Source organism: Takifugu rubripes, chromosome 19 (genome assembly GCF_901000725.2).
Source record: "Takifugu rubripes chromosome 19, fTakRub1.2, whole genome shotgun sequence".
In the NCBI taxonomy this organism is placed as follows: Eukaryota; Metazoa; Chordata; class Actinopteri; order Tetraodontiformes; family Tetraodontidae; genus Takifugu; species Takifugu rubripes.
Window position 1 is genome coordinate 4,917,344 of NC_042303.1, and position 15,814 is coordinate 4,933,157.

At 42.4% G+C, this 15,814-nt stretch overlaps 1 protein-coding gene across 2 annotated transcripts; it reads right to left on the reverse strand.

The window, feature by feature from the left end:
* serinc3 (serine incorporator 3) lies at positions 1–15,568 on the reverse strand. Of its 2 annotated transcripts, XM_029826065.1 has the most exons (11): positions 15,244–15,568; positions 6,704–6,865; positions 5,641–5,834; positions 5,231–5,310; positions 5,011–5,148; positions 4,755–4,924; positions 4,595–4,685; positions 4,189–4,390; positions 2,690–2,917; positions 1,591–1,772; positions 1–98 (listed from the first exon to the last, which is right to left on the reverse strand). In XM_029826065.1, the coding sequence occupies exons 1-10, from the start codon at positions 15,280–15,282 to the stop codon at positions 1,637–1,639; spliced, it is 1,440 nt and encodes a 479-aa protein (XP_029681925.1). In that variant the 5' UTR covers positions 15,283–15,568; the 3' UTR covers positions 1–98; positions 1,591–1,636. The 2 variants fall into 2 exon arrangements, with proteins under 2 accessions (XP_029681925.1, XP_029681924.1); XM_029826064.1 differs by lacking the exon at positions 1–98 and having other exon boundaries at positions 1,192–1,772.
* Between the last annotated feature and the right edge of the window lie 246 nt (positions 15,569–15,814).

Sequence of the window (15,814 nt, forward strand, 5' to 3'; positions counted from 1 at the left end):
AGTCCAGGGACCAAGGTGCGTCTACAGATGTTTTCATATGGAGATCTGGCCCACCCCTCCTTCGCCTTTTTGATGGACCTTATCAAGGATCGGCAAAACTACAAAAAGAAAAACAAGACGCACTATGGCAGTGATATGTGCATTCATATACATATAAATCTAACAGGGAGCCAACATAGAGAAGCCAACACTGGATGAATGTTGTCTCTTTTCCTGGTTCTAGTCAACACCCGAGTAGCTGCATTCTGGATCAACGGTAGAGACTTTTACATACAGGGTCTCCAACGAGCCCTTAAACTCATTCAGTCCTATATATTTTTCTGAGGCTCATTGCTCATTCAGAAATCCAAGACCACCACGTGTTTTTTAGATCCCATCCCAACACACCTGTTGAAGGATGTTTTACCACCACAGGCAGATCTATCCTGGACCAGATCAATGGTTCTTTAGTGACAGGTTATGTCCCCCGGTCCTACAAGGTGGCAGTGATTAAGCCGTTTCTTAAAAAAACATCACTGGATCCTGATGTCTTAGCAAACTATAGGCCGATATCGAACCTTCCATTTATCTCTAAAATTCTAGAGAAGGTTGTAGTGACTCAGTTACTGGAGCACCTGCAGAGAAACGGCCTGTTTGAGATGTTTCAGTCAGGCTTTAGAGCTCATCACAGTACAGAAACAGCACTTCTTAAAGTTACTAATGATATTCTTATAGCTTCAGATCATGGACTGGTTTCTATGCTGGTTCTGCTGGACCTTAGTGCTGCTTTTGATACAGTGGATCACAGAAACCTGTTACAGAGACTGGAACATGTGATTGGAATTAAAGGGACAGCACTAGACTGGTTTAGATCATATTTATTTGATAGATACCAGTTTGCTCATGTCCACGGCGTTCCCTCCTCATACAGTAGGGCTAGCCATGGAGTTCCTCAATGTTCTGTACTTGGACCACTCCTTTTTACCTTGTACATGCTTCCCTTAGGAAATATTATTCTGCAGCATGGGATACATTTTCATTGTTATGCTGATGACACTCAGCTATATCTATCCATGAAACCAGAGGAGACAGAGCAGTTTACAAAGCTCCAGACCTGTCTTAAAGACATAAAGTCTTGGATGTCTTCAAATTTCCTCCTCCTTAACTCAGGAAAAACTGAGGTCATGGTGTTTGCCACTGTTGCTTGTTTGGGGTCAGGCCCTGGGATTCTGTAAAGCCCCTAGAAACAATATTGATTGTAAAAGATGCTATATAAATAAAGATTGATTGATTGACATTAATTGCCAGCTTTTCTGGATTCAATCCAGTGATTGAAGAAAAACTGAAGTGAATACTTCAGCTGTCAAGCCACCTACAGGTTTGAGTTTTGCAATGTAAAAGTAACACACTATGTTCCTTTATTCATATGAAAATGTGTTTTTTTATTAGATGTAAATACCTAACAATTGTTCAATCCCTATAAATGAAAACAACAGCAATTTTATTAAAGGCAATAGAAGAAACCCTTTCCTTCATGTCACTGTAATTTCTAAAAAAGGATCTAAATGGTCTATTTAAGATATAAAAACTGTTGGCATGTCTGAAACACACTTTTTTCTGATGTTGAAAGTGTCCAACTTTCAGACGAAGATAGGATTCAGCTGAAATCTCGATTGGTGAGGATCATGGGGGCCATCAGGGTCCACATGTAGAGCAATAAACAAACCCAGCTGGAGCTGATCTTTACCCAAACTGCTGGCCACTTGCTAGTTATGGTGTAATCTCCATCAGGACTGTGAGAAACATGACACAAACAGCAAGATTCATCAACAGGATACTTGCATATGAATAGTTGTCAATCATGTCACAGAACCCAGGCCTGTGCTTGATTTTGTACATGATATTGATATTCTGAACTCGTTATCTTGAAAAATGTTGTGTCTTCACACCACCAGGGGTCAACATTTATGTGCATATGTAAATTAGAATGTTTTCATGAAGAAATTAACACTAGTATGTTTACGTAATACTTGAAAAGAGAGATTTGCCTTAATCCAATTATAATTGGACAACAAAAGTACACATCTTTGATCTCCAGCGGCATTATCTGGGTCTTTTAGTCAGATAAGAACTCCAAAATTAGTTGGACAAGTTTTTTCCAGCATATTGCGCCCTAACCGGAGTTCAACTAGACAACGCATGTGCTTCTGCTCCACAACCTCCACACTGCTGGATGAGCCGGGACCAAAACCTTCAAGAAGATCAGCCATCACCAGGAGGGAGAGTGTGCTTTTTCTCTGCACAATAAGTAGTTCGTACATTATCTACGAGATGAACAATTTTGTAAGATTCTCCGTCTTTCTGTTGTTAGAATTGCTGGTCTGCTGCCTGACTCCAGTTGTTTATTATGTGATAACCTAAATCACACAATACTGACTCGCTGAAAATAATATGTATATGTATATTACCACCTCTTGTCAATCTTGCTGTCAGTTATTTGATTTTCTCCATTGCACGTAAACTGGGATGTACAAAGGAAGGAATTCCGATGAGACAGAAAAATTGAATTTTGAGCAAAGCTGTATTAAACTGTGTGTGTAACTGGGTAACTATTTAAAAAAAAACTTCACCAACACAAGTATTTGTGCCATTTTCAATAAAAAAAAACCCCAACATGGATAGTGTCATTAATGGGGGAGTGTAGACAGACCTATACCAGTTGGTGAGTGTCAACATGATATATAGTGAAGCCAGGAAGAACATCAGGTGGAAGAAGGAGTAGCTGTACTGGACCAAGTCCCGCTCCTTGTCTTCCGCCTCCTGTGGACCACTGGACTCTACTGACAGGTCAGTGCTCCTACCCCCTTCAGGCAGGATAACTGCATCTTTGGAAGCCATGGTCAGCTTTTTGACCTGGCTTGTGCTGGAGGTACGAATGCTGGAGAGAAACAAGTGTTTATGTGATAAATATCTGAAAATATTGTTACAGTTTTATGTATAACTTAACCCCTCATCTACCACAGGGCGAACAGGGTGGGATAGAGGGCTAGGGGCATGGTAAACCTGGAGGAGCTCAAACAAATAACATGTTTAATCAAAATTATTATCATAATAAATAAAATGTTATCACATGTCTATTGTTGAATGACAGATTACATACAGATACAGATTAGCGAAGCTACCAATGTGAGAAGACAAACTGAAACATCTTCACATCAATCAATCAATGTCAATTTTGATGAGCTTTAATAAACATTCAAAGCTTTCATCTCTAAAATTATTATATTATATTGAACATCCAATAAGAAGGATTCATATCCTCATGGATGGTATCAGGGATGATAGAATTGAAACTTGGGATGACGCTGAAGGAATGGCTAAGAAATTCCTCCTGGCCCCAAAATGACATGACGTTTAAAGAGCACACTGTCACTGCCTATCAGAAAAACAGAAACATTGACTTGGTTTTTGTTTGCCAGATTATTTGGAATTATTAAATGTGTGGATGAAACAGGGACCAGGATCTATAGGGACTCACAATGTTGCCTTTACTTCATTATTCATTGGATCATACCAATGGTCAATCTCTATCCTCATTCACACAGAAACATTTTACACATACAGAAACACATTCATTTTAATTCCTGTTGTTTTAACAAGGTATTTTATTTTGTTTTTCTTGTTTCTATTAACCTCTCCCACACCAGCTGCTGATTGTAATTATCCTTGACTTAGGGCAGTAGTTGCTCAGTCTGTTGGGAATGGAGCTGAAAAGCAGAGGGGTTTCTGGTTTGAGCCCCAATGCAGAAAACACATGGAAGATGTTCTGGTAGTGGGGGAAGCTGCCAGAAAACCTTCAGAGCACTGCCGAGGTACCTGTGAGCAAGGTTGTGAACCCACAAATGCTTACATATGGCCATGCAATGAACTGTCAACTCATCCAGGGGTGGACCCTCCCTTTGCCCATATGTGCACCCTCCCCGTGACTCCGGAAGGGATAAAGCAGTCAAGAAAATGAAAAATCCTTGATATGTTGCAAATTATTTTATTTTATTTTTTTAAAAATTGATTGTGTTTATGATTTTGTTTCAGCTTGTTTCATCACATAACAAAAGTCAGACATGAAAACTCATTATCACCAACCTAGCTACTCGAGATTTAGCTGTGTGTGAGTCCTATGAGGACACACCCTTTGGAGTTAAGACTCACCTGGAATACAGAATGCACACCAAAAATATAGCAAGACCCACAATGGTCTCTGCATCCCACCACTGCAGGTATGGTGAGGTGAGGACTGGTTCCTCCATGTCAATGATCTCCACTGTGGTTTGATTCTCTACCTGCAGGGGGTGCAGTGTGGGGGCAGCTATCTGCTGGTAGATACTGAGGAGGCTCGGATTACAGACTCGGTCTGACAAAGGAGAGGAACCAAAGCAGCTCACAATTTTCAGTCAACATTACCTTCTATCCTAATATTATCTTAACTGTATCAATTTATACATTCTACAAAGAAGAACCAAGCAACCACAGCAGCTCCACAGCAGCTCTGATTGTCATTAATCAGAAGAACCACTCATAGCAGCTGCTCGGTCACACCCAGTGAAGAACAACTAACCTGGCTCGTTGCTCATGGCAGACCAGGTAAGGAACATGGTGTAGAGAGTGATGATTGAGGACTGTAGCAGGCCTGAGCGTGGCTGACACTCCTACAAAAACACATCGTGTCAAAACACATTGCGAACAATTAAATCCTTGTTACTAAAACTGAACTTTACCTGAACCTTCTGCAACACTGAGATAATTGAAGCAGCCACGCACAAACTCATGTTGACACTAATGAAGACTTTGTTCATGAGGCAACCATCAGGCATGGCGTAGAAGAAGAGCAAGAGCACGATGGCCATAAAGGACAGGATGTAATTAAAGACTGTGGTACTGAGCAGCGCTAACAACACAAGTTTGAAGAAAAGGCAGCATTTATCAGTGTCAACACTAACACATCTTTCAACTTTCTAAGGTTGAGCTGCTCACCTATATACCAGATGCTTGCATTTCCTGTCTCCATTTTCTCAACCCAGGATTCATTCAAGGAGTGAGCAAAATCAACTAGAAGTACCAGCTGGATTAAAACAAAAAAGAAAGCTCCAGCCGAGCCCACAATGAACCACACTGTAACGAATAAATAGACACAGAATTTGTTGCTATACTGTCATCTTCCTAAGCAGGAACTGTCAGCAAGATTTGGCCTTACAGTAGGTAAAAGGTTGGTCTGGAATATAAAATGCTGCCACACTCAAACCTACTAAAGCAGCAAACTTGAAGAGCCAACATCTGCACAATGACAAACATGAGAGGAACATAAAGCATTCTGAACCACAGATGGACTGAAACAAAATATATATTTTACTGCAGTAATAAAAACTATAGTGCTGCTTCAAATGTAAGAAAAATTAATGTACTGATTATAAATGAAGTTTGTTTCACTGTAACTAAATTTTCAACTACAATAATAATCAGAAAAAAATGGTAAGGATGAAATTTGCAACATATCAATAAATGAAGTTAAAATGCAAAAACGAGGAATTATCCAAATATTGAGGGACTTACCTCATATATCCACATGTCTAAAGTGTACAACACAACCACAAGAAAACTACTTACCCATTGTGGACGGCAGCACGAGGTTCTCGGTTGTTTTTGACATTGATCATGAGAATGGAGAAAGTCAGGAACCACATGCTCATGGCAAAACAAACACGGTACACAGCCTTGTAACCCGTAAACATCTCACAGTTGAGGTCCACCTGCAAACCCAGAATAGACGAGCCAGCACCGTCTTGACAAAATCCTGGAATCTTGAGCACACAGAGTCCAGGTTTAATAATTAAGATTCAATATTCAAGCTGTTATTGTCATGTGCATCATGATGACAGCAATCATCAGCAATGGAATTCTTCGGTCTCACAGTTCAACATAAATATTGGTAATAGAGGTAGAAATGTATCACATAAAAACTTTGAGAAAATTCTGCTCTACCTTTGAGACACTGCAAGCCATGCAATTTACCTCTCCTCTCCTCTCCTCTCCTCTCCTCTCCTCTCCTCTCCTCTCCTCTCCTCTCCTCTCCTCTCCTCTCCTCTCCTCTCCTTCTCCTTCTCCTTTTCCTCTCCCTCTCCTCTTCTTTCCTCTCCTCTTTCCCCTCCTCCTCCTTCTCCTTCTCCTCTCCTCTACCTCCCCTTCACTCTACTTCTCCTCTCCTCTACCCCTCTCCTCTCCTCTCCTACCTATCCTATCCTCTACCTGTCCTCCCCCTTCTCCTCTCTCTTTACCCAGCCGGCCATCAGCAGGAGGGTCCCCCTACATGAGCCTGGTCCTGCTCAAGGTTTCTTCCTGTTAAAGGGGAGTTTTTCCTTGCCACTGTTGCTTGTCTGGGGTCAGGCCCTGGGATTCTGGAAAGCGCCTTGAAACAATTTTGATTGTATAAGACGCTATATAAATAAAGATTGATTGATTGATTGATTGAATTTATAATGGCCTTAGACTGTTTTGAACGGATATGCCAATATGACTGAATGTATGCGAGTACTTTTGGCCAGAAGGTTCACTGGCCTTATGGCCACACGTCCACCTCAGATTCTGTAAGATTCCAAAGGTAATCTGTCCAGGGGTTAAAAGTGATCAAAACGAGTGAGTGTGCATGTGTGGATGCATTTGTCGGTCATACACGTTTCAGCTGATGATCAATACCGGGCGACAGCATGATGCAGGCCACGACGGTCCCCAGCAGAAGGATGACAGAGTAGATTATTCTGGTCACTGTGGAGTTCCTGATGCAGAGACAGCAACTGCACATCAAACATGCTGTGGTCCTGCATAAACATGGAACCTGAAACAAATACTTAATTTAAGAAAGACTGCAACTAGGGTTTGGGCAAGATGGTAGAGAAGCAGGTGGGAGGTTCCTGAGCTCTCAACACTAAACTCAAATTAGAATCAAAATTTGGCTGACACTCCTACAAAAACACATCGTGTCAAAACACATTGCGTACAATGAAACCCTTGTTACTTAAACTGAACTTTAACTGAACCTTCTGCAACACTGAGATAATTGAAGCAGCCACGCACAAACTCATGTTGACACTAATGAAGACTTTGTTCATGAGGCAACCATTAGGCTTGGCGTAGAAGAAGAGCAAGAGCACGATGGCCATAAAGGACAGGATGTCAGACAGTATGTTTCATACATCTCAAAACTCACATAATGCCTGGTAAATCTGTTTAGAAAAGGTCCTGCATTCCCCATGGGGAAAAAGCTATGCTAACATCTCTGCTGGTGAGCACAACTGTGGTAGTGGATGGGTTTGCAACATGCAAGGGAAGAACAAAGTTAATTCCCCCACAATGGTCTGTCACTCAAAGTGAGCCGCCTAGTGCCAACAAACTAATGTTGATCTTTTTCTGAAAACACCAATTCTCTGAATTCTGCTGAAGTTGTGTCCTGTTTGTGTGTGATTACCCTGTTGTGACCTACAAAGAGGCTCACAACTAAGATCCATTCACACCTGAGCTTCTCCCCTGATATAAAATGACTGCTGGCTTTTGGCTGAAGCTTAAGATGAGTTACCATATAGCTTTTAATTTGCAAAGTTCACAATAACCTGATTGGGTAACGAAGAACACAGCTGATTGGGTAACTTCCTGTCTTCTCAATAGTTCGTTGGTGCACTGTGCATGGTGTGTGTTGGTTTCACTTTATTTAAATTTATTTGAAATTGAAATTCTAGTCACTCGATAACAACAGAGAGAAATAATCCGTATTAACAAATACAGGACTCCGCCTATTATTAGCACTAGCATGGCCTCGCCGTCTGTTTCACCTGGTGTCTGTGTCTGTTCAGTGTGTGAAATGTTTAGTTACTCCTCTGCCTCCTTTAGTGAAGGGAACAGGTGCAGAAAGTGTAGTTTAGTAATGGCTCTGGAGGCGAGAGTTAGTGAGCTTGAGACGGGGTTCTGCAGATTGGAGTTGTCTGGAGTTGCGTCAGGTAGCCAGGAGAAGGTAGCTGCTGTGGAGCCACCTAGCGTAGCTACAGCTAGCGTTCCCCCGGCAGCAGCCGGGTAGCCAGGGCGGCTGGGTGACGGTTCGCAGGAAGCGTAGCCCAAACCAAAGGCCCACGGTGCACCACCAACCACTTCCCATGGCTAATTGTTTTTCCCCACTCGGCGTCACACCCGCTGAGAAACCGACTCTGGTAATTGGCGACTCTGTTTTGCACTATGTGAAGCTGACTCCCACACGGGATGGTGCCTCTCTCATTTCTAGTAACTTCCATAGAACCCTCATCCACCAACAATAATATATTTAATGCTATAGAGGTAGTCTTTGTTCCATGGTTAAAAGTTCACCAAATTAAAATTAATACCAAAGCACAAATTGGAGAAACTAACATCATAATTAAATGTGGACTATTATTAAATACTAAATCTCTTTTGTGTAAATCCCTGTTAGTGCACGACCTGATAGTGGATCATCACATTGATTTATTTTGTCTAACTGAGACCTGGCTTCAGGAGAAGGAGTATGTTAGCTTAACGAATCTAGTCCTCCTACCATCTTAATTATCATATTTCTCGTGCTATTGGTCGAGGAGGGGGAGTGGCAGCAATCTATCACTCCAAGTTATTAATTAATCCTAGACCAAAACATAGTTCCAGTTCATTTGAAAGCCTGACTCTTGGCATCACACATCTGAACTGGAAGGCAGAAAAGCCACTTTTGTTTGTAGTTGTATATCGGCCCCCTGCTGGGCCACATTTAGAGTTCCTGTCTGAGTTCTCTGATTTCTTATCTGACTTGGTTCTTAGAACGGCAAAGTCATTATTATTGGAGACTTTAATATACATATAGACGTTATAAATGACAGCTTTAGAAATGGCTTCATTTCATTACTTGAATCAGTTGGTTTCCTCCAACAGATAAACCAACCAACTCATAACTTCAACCACACCTTGGATCTTGTTCAGACTTATGGTGTTAAGGTAGAACATTTGTCAGTGTTCCCTCAGAACCCACTCCTGTCAGACCTGTCAGGTTCCCAGTTTCTGGGAACTTTTTTGCAGGGTTTCTCCTGCGGGGGGCGTGGTGGAGCCATGCCTCAGCCGCAGGTGGTGCAGGGGACTGGTGCACCTGCAGACACTCGGTAATCAAGCCACCTATTTATGGACTGTTCTCACGGTTGGCCAGCGTTGGCATGTTTTGTCTGTTTCGGAATACCCCGGCTATACCCTCCTGGACTATCGTGAGACTTTTTCCTTCGTGGATAACTTTTGAACCCGTTTATCGGATTATCGTTTGTCGTTTTCCTTCGTGGTCTGCTTTTGACCCCGCTCGGGATTTTTTGTCGTAAGTTTTCATTTCCTGTTTTGATTAAGAACTGAGTCGTGGTCTCCACGCCTTTTGAGTTGCACAACTTTCTATAAACTTAAATAAAGCTTCTCGGAAAACGATACGCCACTGTGTCCTGCCTGCTTTCGGGTCCTGATACAACCACTCGTAACAAGACCATAACAAGACCAAAAGATCACTTTCACATTTATAATTAAGGATTCTTCTATGCTTAGAACACAGTCTTACTATAGCAGATGTCTTTCAGATAATGATCAGAGAAAAAGCTAGTCAGGCCAGGCCAACAACTGGACCACCACCAGATGTGCTGACTGGGAACACACAGGGTCTCCAACGGCTCGTTGGAGACCCTGTGTGTTCCCAGTCAGCCTCAGAAAAAAGCCCCTGTGTGTTCCCAGTCAAAAATATATAGGACTGAAGGAGTTTAAGGAGCCCTTAAACTCCTTCAGTCCTATATATTTTTCTGAGGCTCATTGCTAATTCAGATATCCAAGACCACCACGTGTCTTTTAGATCCCATCCCAACACACCTGTTGAAGGATATTTTACCAGTGATAGGCAGATCTATCCAGATCAATGGTTCTTTTGTGACAGGTTATGTACCCCGGTCCTACAAGGTGGCAGTGATCAAGCTTTAAAAACCATCACTGGATCCTGATGTCTTAGCAAACTATAGGCCGATATCCAACCTTCCTTTTATCTCTAAAATTCTAGAGAAGGTTGTGATGACTCAGTTACTGGAGCACCTGCAGAGAAACAGCCTGTTTAAGATGTTTCAGTCAGGCTTTAGAACTCATCACAGCACAGAAACAGCACTTCTTAAAGTTACTAATGATCTTCTTATAGCTTCAGTTCATGGACTGGTTTCTATGCTGGTTCTGCTGGACCTCAGTGCTGCTTTTGATACAGTGGATCACAGAAACCTGTTACAGAGACTGGAACATGTGATTGGAATTAAAGGGACAGCACTAGACTGGTTTAGATCATATTTATCTGATAGATACCAGTTTGCTCATGTCCAGGGCGTTCCCTCCTCATACAGTAGGGTTAGCCATGGAGTACCACAAGGTTCCATGCTTGGAGCAATCCTTGTCACCTTGTACATGCTTCCCTTAGGAAACATTATTCGGCAGCATGGGATAAATTTTCATTGTTATGCAGATGACACTCAGCTATATCTATCCATGAAACCAGAGGAGACAGAGCAGTTAGCAAAGCTCCAGACCTGTCTTAAAGACATAAAGTCTTGGATGTCTTCAAATTTCCTCCTCCTAAACTCAGGAAAAATTGAGTTCATGGTGTTTGGTCCTGAATCACTCTAGATCAGGGGTGGGCAAATCCAGTCCTCAAGGACCGTATCCAAGCCAGACTTTCTGTCCTTCAGGTAAATATCCAAGGTAGTTTTCTCTGTCAACTGGACTGGGTTTCTTCTCTTGAAGACGTTTCGCCTTCTATCCAGAAGGCTTCTTCAGTTCTGAAATCGCTGGGGAGAGAGCTTGAGAATATATAGCCCCTGGACCATTTGCATGCTAATGATCTGGGTGGTCACCTGAGAGTCGTTAGCAGGGTCGTTGGTCGGGTCGTTGACCTAGTTTCTGTTGAGATGTCTCCCCTTTGTCTGCTGGGTCACATGGTGATGAGTCACTGGGTCTCTTGGAATGGTGTGAATGTTTGTTTTGCTGTTGGAAGGAGTGGAGGACTGCATTGTATGTGGGTGATAGGAAGTGCCTCAGGCCACCACCCCTGTTTAAGGATGGTTTCTCCAATTTAACATGGATAGCTTCCTTGACCCCCCTTTCGAACCAGCGGTCTTCTCTGGCCAGTATCCGTACTTGGCTGTCCTCGAAGGAGTGCCCACTCTCCTTTAAGTGTAAGTGGACTGCTGAATCCTGACCCGAAGAGGTGGCACGTCTGTGTTGTGCCATTCTTCTTCTTGCATGCAAGGAACTGTACATTGGGGAAATGTACATTGGGGATGTACATTGGGGAAATGTACAGTTCCTTGCTTTATGTTAAGGGGTTATGTAACATGTCACACAAACATGTCAACATGTCAAACAAAAAGCCTTTTTTCTTTTTTTTTCATTAGTAGTCATGTGGGAATGGCCTCTTCTATATGCAGTGTTGGACATCCCCAGGTATAGACCTGGGGATGTTCAACACTGCATTGTAAACAGGTTTACCAGAATTATAATGGATGGCCATTTATGAATATAACACAAAAGCAGAGTGCTAACCTTGTTGCGATATTGTATCAGGCTCAATACTCAAAGGCTTGGACACAGATGCACAGGGTCAGGATTTGACAAAATCATAGTGGGTTTATTCAGTCCAAAATCCATAAAGCCCATCATGTCCTGTTTAACTCTGGAGAGCTTTGGTGCATGTGTGTGTGTTGCGTTCACTCAAAGTTAAATTCCCAGGCAAGTTTAGTTACTCTGTATCCATCTACACGTATTGCCGCCTTTATAGCTGTATACTGACCTGCTGACATCCGACCCCACTGTCCCACTTAACTTCTACACCAGCACTTTGTTATAATTAAGGTATTTCCATGATCTATGTCTATTCTCTCCTCTACCTGTCCTCTCCCTTCTCCCTCCTCTCTACCCAGCCGGCCATAAGCAGGAGGGGCCCTGTACATGAGCCTGGTCCTGCTCAAGGTTTCTTCCTGTTAAAGGGGAGTTTTTCCTTGCCACTGTTGCTTTTTGGGGGTCAGTTGCTTTTTATGGCTCTGGAGATGAGAATTTGTGAGTGATAAAGAACTGTACATTGGGGAAATGTACATTGGGGATGTACATTGGGGAAATGTACAGTTCCTTGCATGCAAGGAACTGTACATTGGGGAAACCAAACAACCTCTACACAGAAGAATGGCACAACACAGACGTGCCACCTCTTCGGGTCAGGATTCAGCAGTCCACTTACACTTAAAGGAGAGTGGGCACTCCTTCGAGGACAGCCAAGTACGGATACTGGCCAGAGAAGACCGCTGGTTCGAAAGGGGGGTCAAGGAAGCTATCCATGTTAAATTGGAGAAACCATCCTTAAACAGGGGTGGTGGCCTGAGGCACTTCCTATCACCCACATACAATGCAGTCCTCCACTCCTTCCAACAGCAAAACAAACATTCACACCATTCCAAGAGACCCAGTGACTCATCACCATGTGACCCAGCAGACAAAGGGGAGACATCTCAACAGAAACTAGGTCAACGACCCGACCAACGACCCTGCTAACGACTCTCAGGTGACCACCCAGATCATTAGCATGCAAATGGTCCAGGGGCTATATATTCTCAAGCTCTCTCCCCAGCGATTTCAGAACTGAAGAAGCCTTCTGGATAGAAGGCGAAACGTCTTCAAGAGAAGAAACCCAGTCCAGTTGACAGAGAAAACTACCTTGGATACAATGACCTGGATGACTGAGAATTTACACAGACTTCAGGTAAATACTTTCACCTGGATTTCCATTTACCTTGGTGAAAGCAGTTTCTCCCTGGTAGGATGCAAAATCTGGCTGGATTCCAGCCTTCGTGGATTGGACCCATCAGAGGAGGTCAAATCCATTCCTCGAAGGTTGAATTCAAGCTGGGATTTCCATCTTCAGAGCCAAGGTCTGAAGATACAGTGAGAAGGGGAAATGTACCTACTGGGAAGAGGATGTGTAAATGGATCAGAGACTTCATCCACAAGGGTGACTCCACCGCAGAGGAAGAGTCACTGCAAGACTGACATTTTTCTCTTTTCCTATTAATGTTCAGTTGCTGTGGTTTGATTCCTGACAATATTAATACTTTTGATGGAGAAAAACATATTAGGAAAAAATATGTTTAATCTTAATTTTTGACAGTATAAGCTAAGTTGTATGAAAAATATTGGAAACATTATTTTTTATTAAAATATGCCTTTTTTAAGGTAAGTCTGTGATGATGTTATAGTTCAGCTCACACCACAGTTTACATAAGCTATAACCTTTATGGTTATCTTTCTGTTTATTTTGTTAACTTTATGTTCTGTTTCACTTTATGTTAAGGGGTTATGTAACATGTCACACAAACATGTCAACATGTCAAACAAAAAGCCTTTTTTCTTTTTTTTTCATTAGTAGTCATGTGGGAATGGCCTCTTCTATATGCAGTGTTGGACATCCCCAGGTATAGACCTGGGGATGTTCAACACTGCATTGTAAACAGGTTTACCAGAATTATAATGGATGGCCATTTATGAATATAACACAAAAGCAGAGTGCTAACCTTGTTGCGATATTGTATCAGGCTCAATACTCAAAGGCTTGGACACAGATGCACAGGGTCAGGATTTGACAAAATCATAGTGGGTTTATTCAGTCCAAAATCCATAAAGCCCATCATGTCCTGTTTAACTCTGGAGAGCTTTGGTGCATGTGTGTGTGTTGCGTTCACTCAAAGTTAAATTCCCAGGCAAGTTTAGTTACTCTGTATCCATCTACACGTATTGCCGCCTTTATAGCTGTATACTGACCTGCTGACATCCGACCCCACTGTCCCACTTAACTTCTACACCAGCACTTTGTTATAATTAAGGTATTTCCATGATCTATGTCTATTCTCTCCTCTACCTGTCCTCTCCCTTCTCCCTCCTCTCTACCCAGCCGGCCATAAGCAGGAGGGGCCCTGTACATGAGCCTGGTCCTGCTCAAGGTTTCTTCCTGTTAAAGGGGAGTTTTTCCTTGCCACTGTTGCTTTTTGGGGGTCAGGCCCTGGGATTCTGTAAAGTGCCTAGAACCAATCTTATTTGTAACAGACGCTACATAAATAAAGATTGATTTGATTGTTGACTAAAATTCAAATTACACAAAAATATGACTCACATTAGGAAATTTTGATCCACCAATTGATCGGTATTTTACAGAACATTAGTAATAGCATATCTTATTTATGGCTCTGGAGATGAGAATTTGTGAGTTTGAGACACAGCTGCCCAGTGTAGCTACAGCTAGCCGTCCCGACACCAGCCGGCTAGGCAGGGTGGCTGGGTGACACTTCGCAGGAAGCATAGGCCAAACCAAAGGCCCATGGTGCACCAACCGCTTTCTCCAGAGAACCATTTTTATTCCACTCAGCTGAGAAAATCCCCTCTGGTAAGTCCCTCTGTTTTGTGCTATGTGAAGCCAAAACCACCAACCATATTTAAGTGCATTCCAGGAGCCAGAGCGGGTGACACAGAAACTAATTTGAAGCTGCTAGTGAAAAGCAAACGACACCTGGCTTTGTTAGTCAGAGGTCACCAAAATTAATATGGAGTCCATGTATAGTTATACATGTAAAAATGATGTCGGACACCGCAGCATTCTCTGGTCCCCGCAGTCAGGGCTCACCGTAGCCCTAACTCCCCATCTGTTCCGTCTGCAATCCTACAGTTAAGCAGAGTAGAAAAGCAGGTAACAATACTAACCAGGTTAATACCCTGAAAATAGGTCAACCTTCCTCCACAACCTAATGCTTCACTTGTACCACGTATCAGGCTGACATGTGTTATTCACTCTGACGAACATTTATTCCATCATGTTGACCTCATATTTCAGACAAGACAGATAAAAAAAGCACCCAACAAAATCAATAAGAATTTTTCTTTATTAAAATTGTCATTGCAAATCGACTGTTCACAGTCTTTGCATTCAATGTATTACTGGGATATTTGTTGGTTATAACTGCAGGTCGTTTCTTGTCATTGTCTTGAATGTTGATTTGCTATCAAGACTAATCTGTCAACAACACAACAGGGTAATAATCCCAAAGATTATTTAACAAAACTGTTAATGGTGTTAACCATCCCTGCATCATCCATCCGTCTGTCTATCTAGCCAGGTGGAGAACTCACCCAGTTTGCAAAAGATAAAGCCCCGAAAACAGCTCCCATATTCGTCCGTGGGCCTGGTTCTCACTGTGACTGCAGGTCACACGATTCACATGTAAATCCCAGAGTGTCACCTCAAAATTGTCATGTCTCTCACTGTCTTCTCCTCACGCCGGGTTCACGCCACACGCGACGCGCCACGAATGGCTGGGATCGGCGTGCGCCGTGCAGCGATTGTTTCGGCGTCTGTTCTATTTTGTGCGCGAGTGATCATGTCAAACTGTGAGTAAGTCAAACAAAGAAAACAACAAAAGTATCCGGGCACGTTTCAGAATAAAACAATTTACAAAATATTACACCGCAATCTACACCGCGGTTTTTATGTGCGCACGCACATAAAAACTGGACTATGAGCTGTATGCAGTGGAAAGGATCAACAGGAAGGAAGGGATCAACACACTGACATTTATTGTTAAAAAAACAAAACATATTTACAAAGAATGAAAAAGCAACTTTTTCCCAGTTTTGGTGTGGAGGGTTGTTGCAGAAGTAATTGTTATTTTTGTGCTAAAAATAGTAAAAAAAATAATAATAA

Coding starts and splice junctions, on each gene's coding strand:
- serinc3 (XM_029826065.1), bottom strand. CDS start 15,282: ATGGGAGCTGTTTTCGGGGCTTTATCTTTTGCAAACTGG. Junction 6,866..15,243: donor CTTTATCTTTTGCAAACTGG/GTGAGTTCTCCA, acceptor TATTTGTTTCAG/GTTCCATGTTTATGCAGGAC. Junction 4,686..4,754: donor CAGTGTTGCAGAAGGTTCAG/GTAAAGTTCAGT, acceptor GTGTTTTTGTAG/GAGTGTCAGCCACGCTCAGG.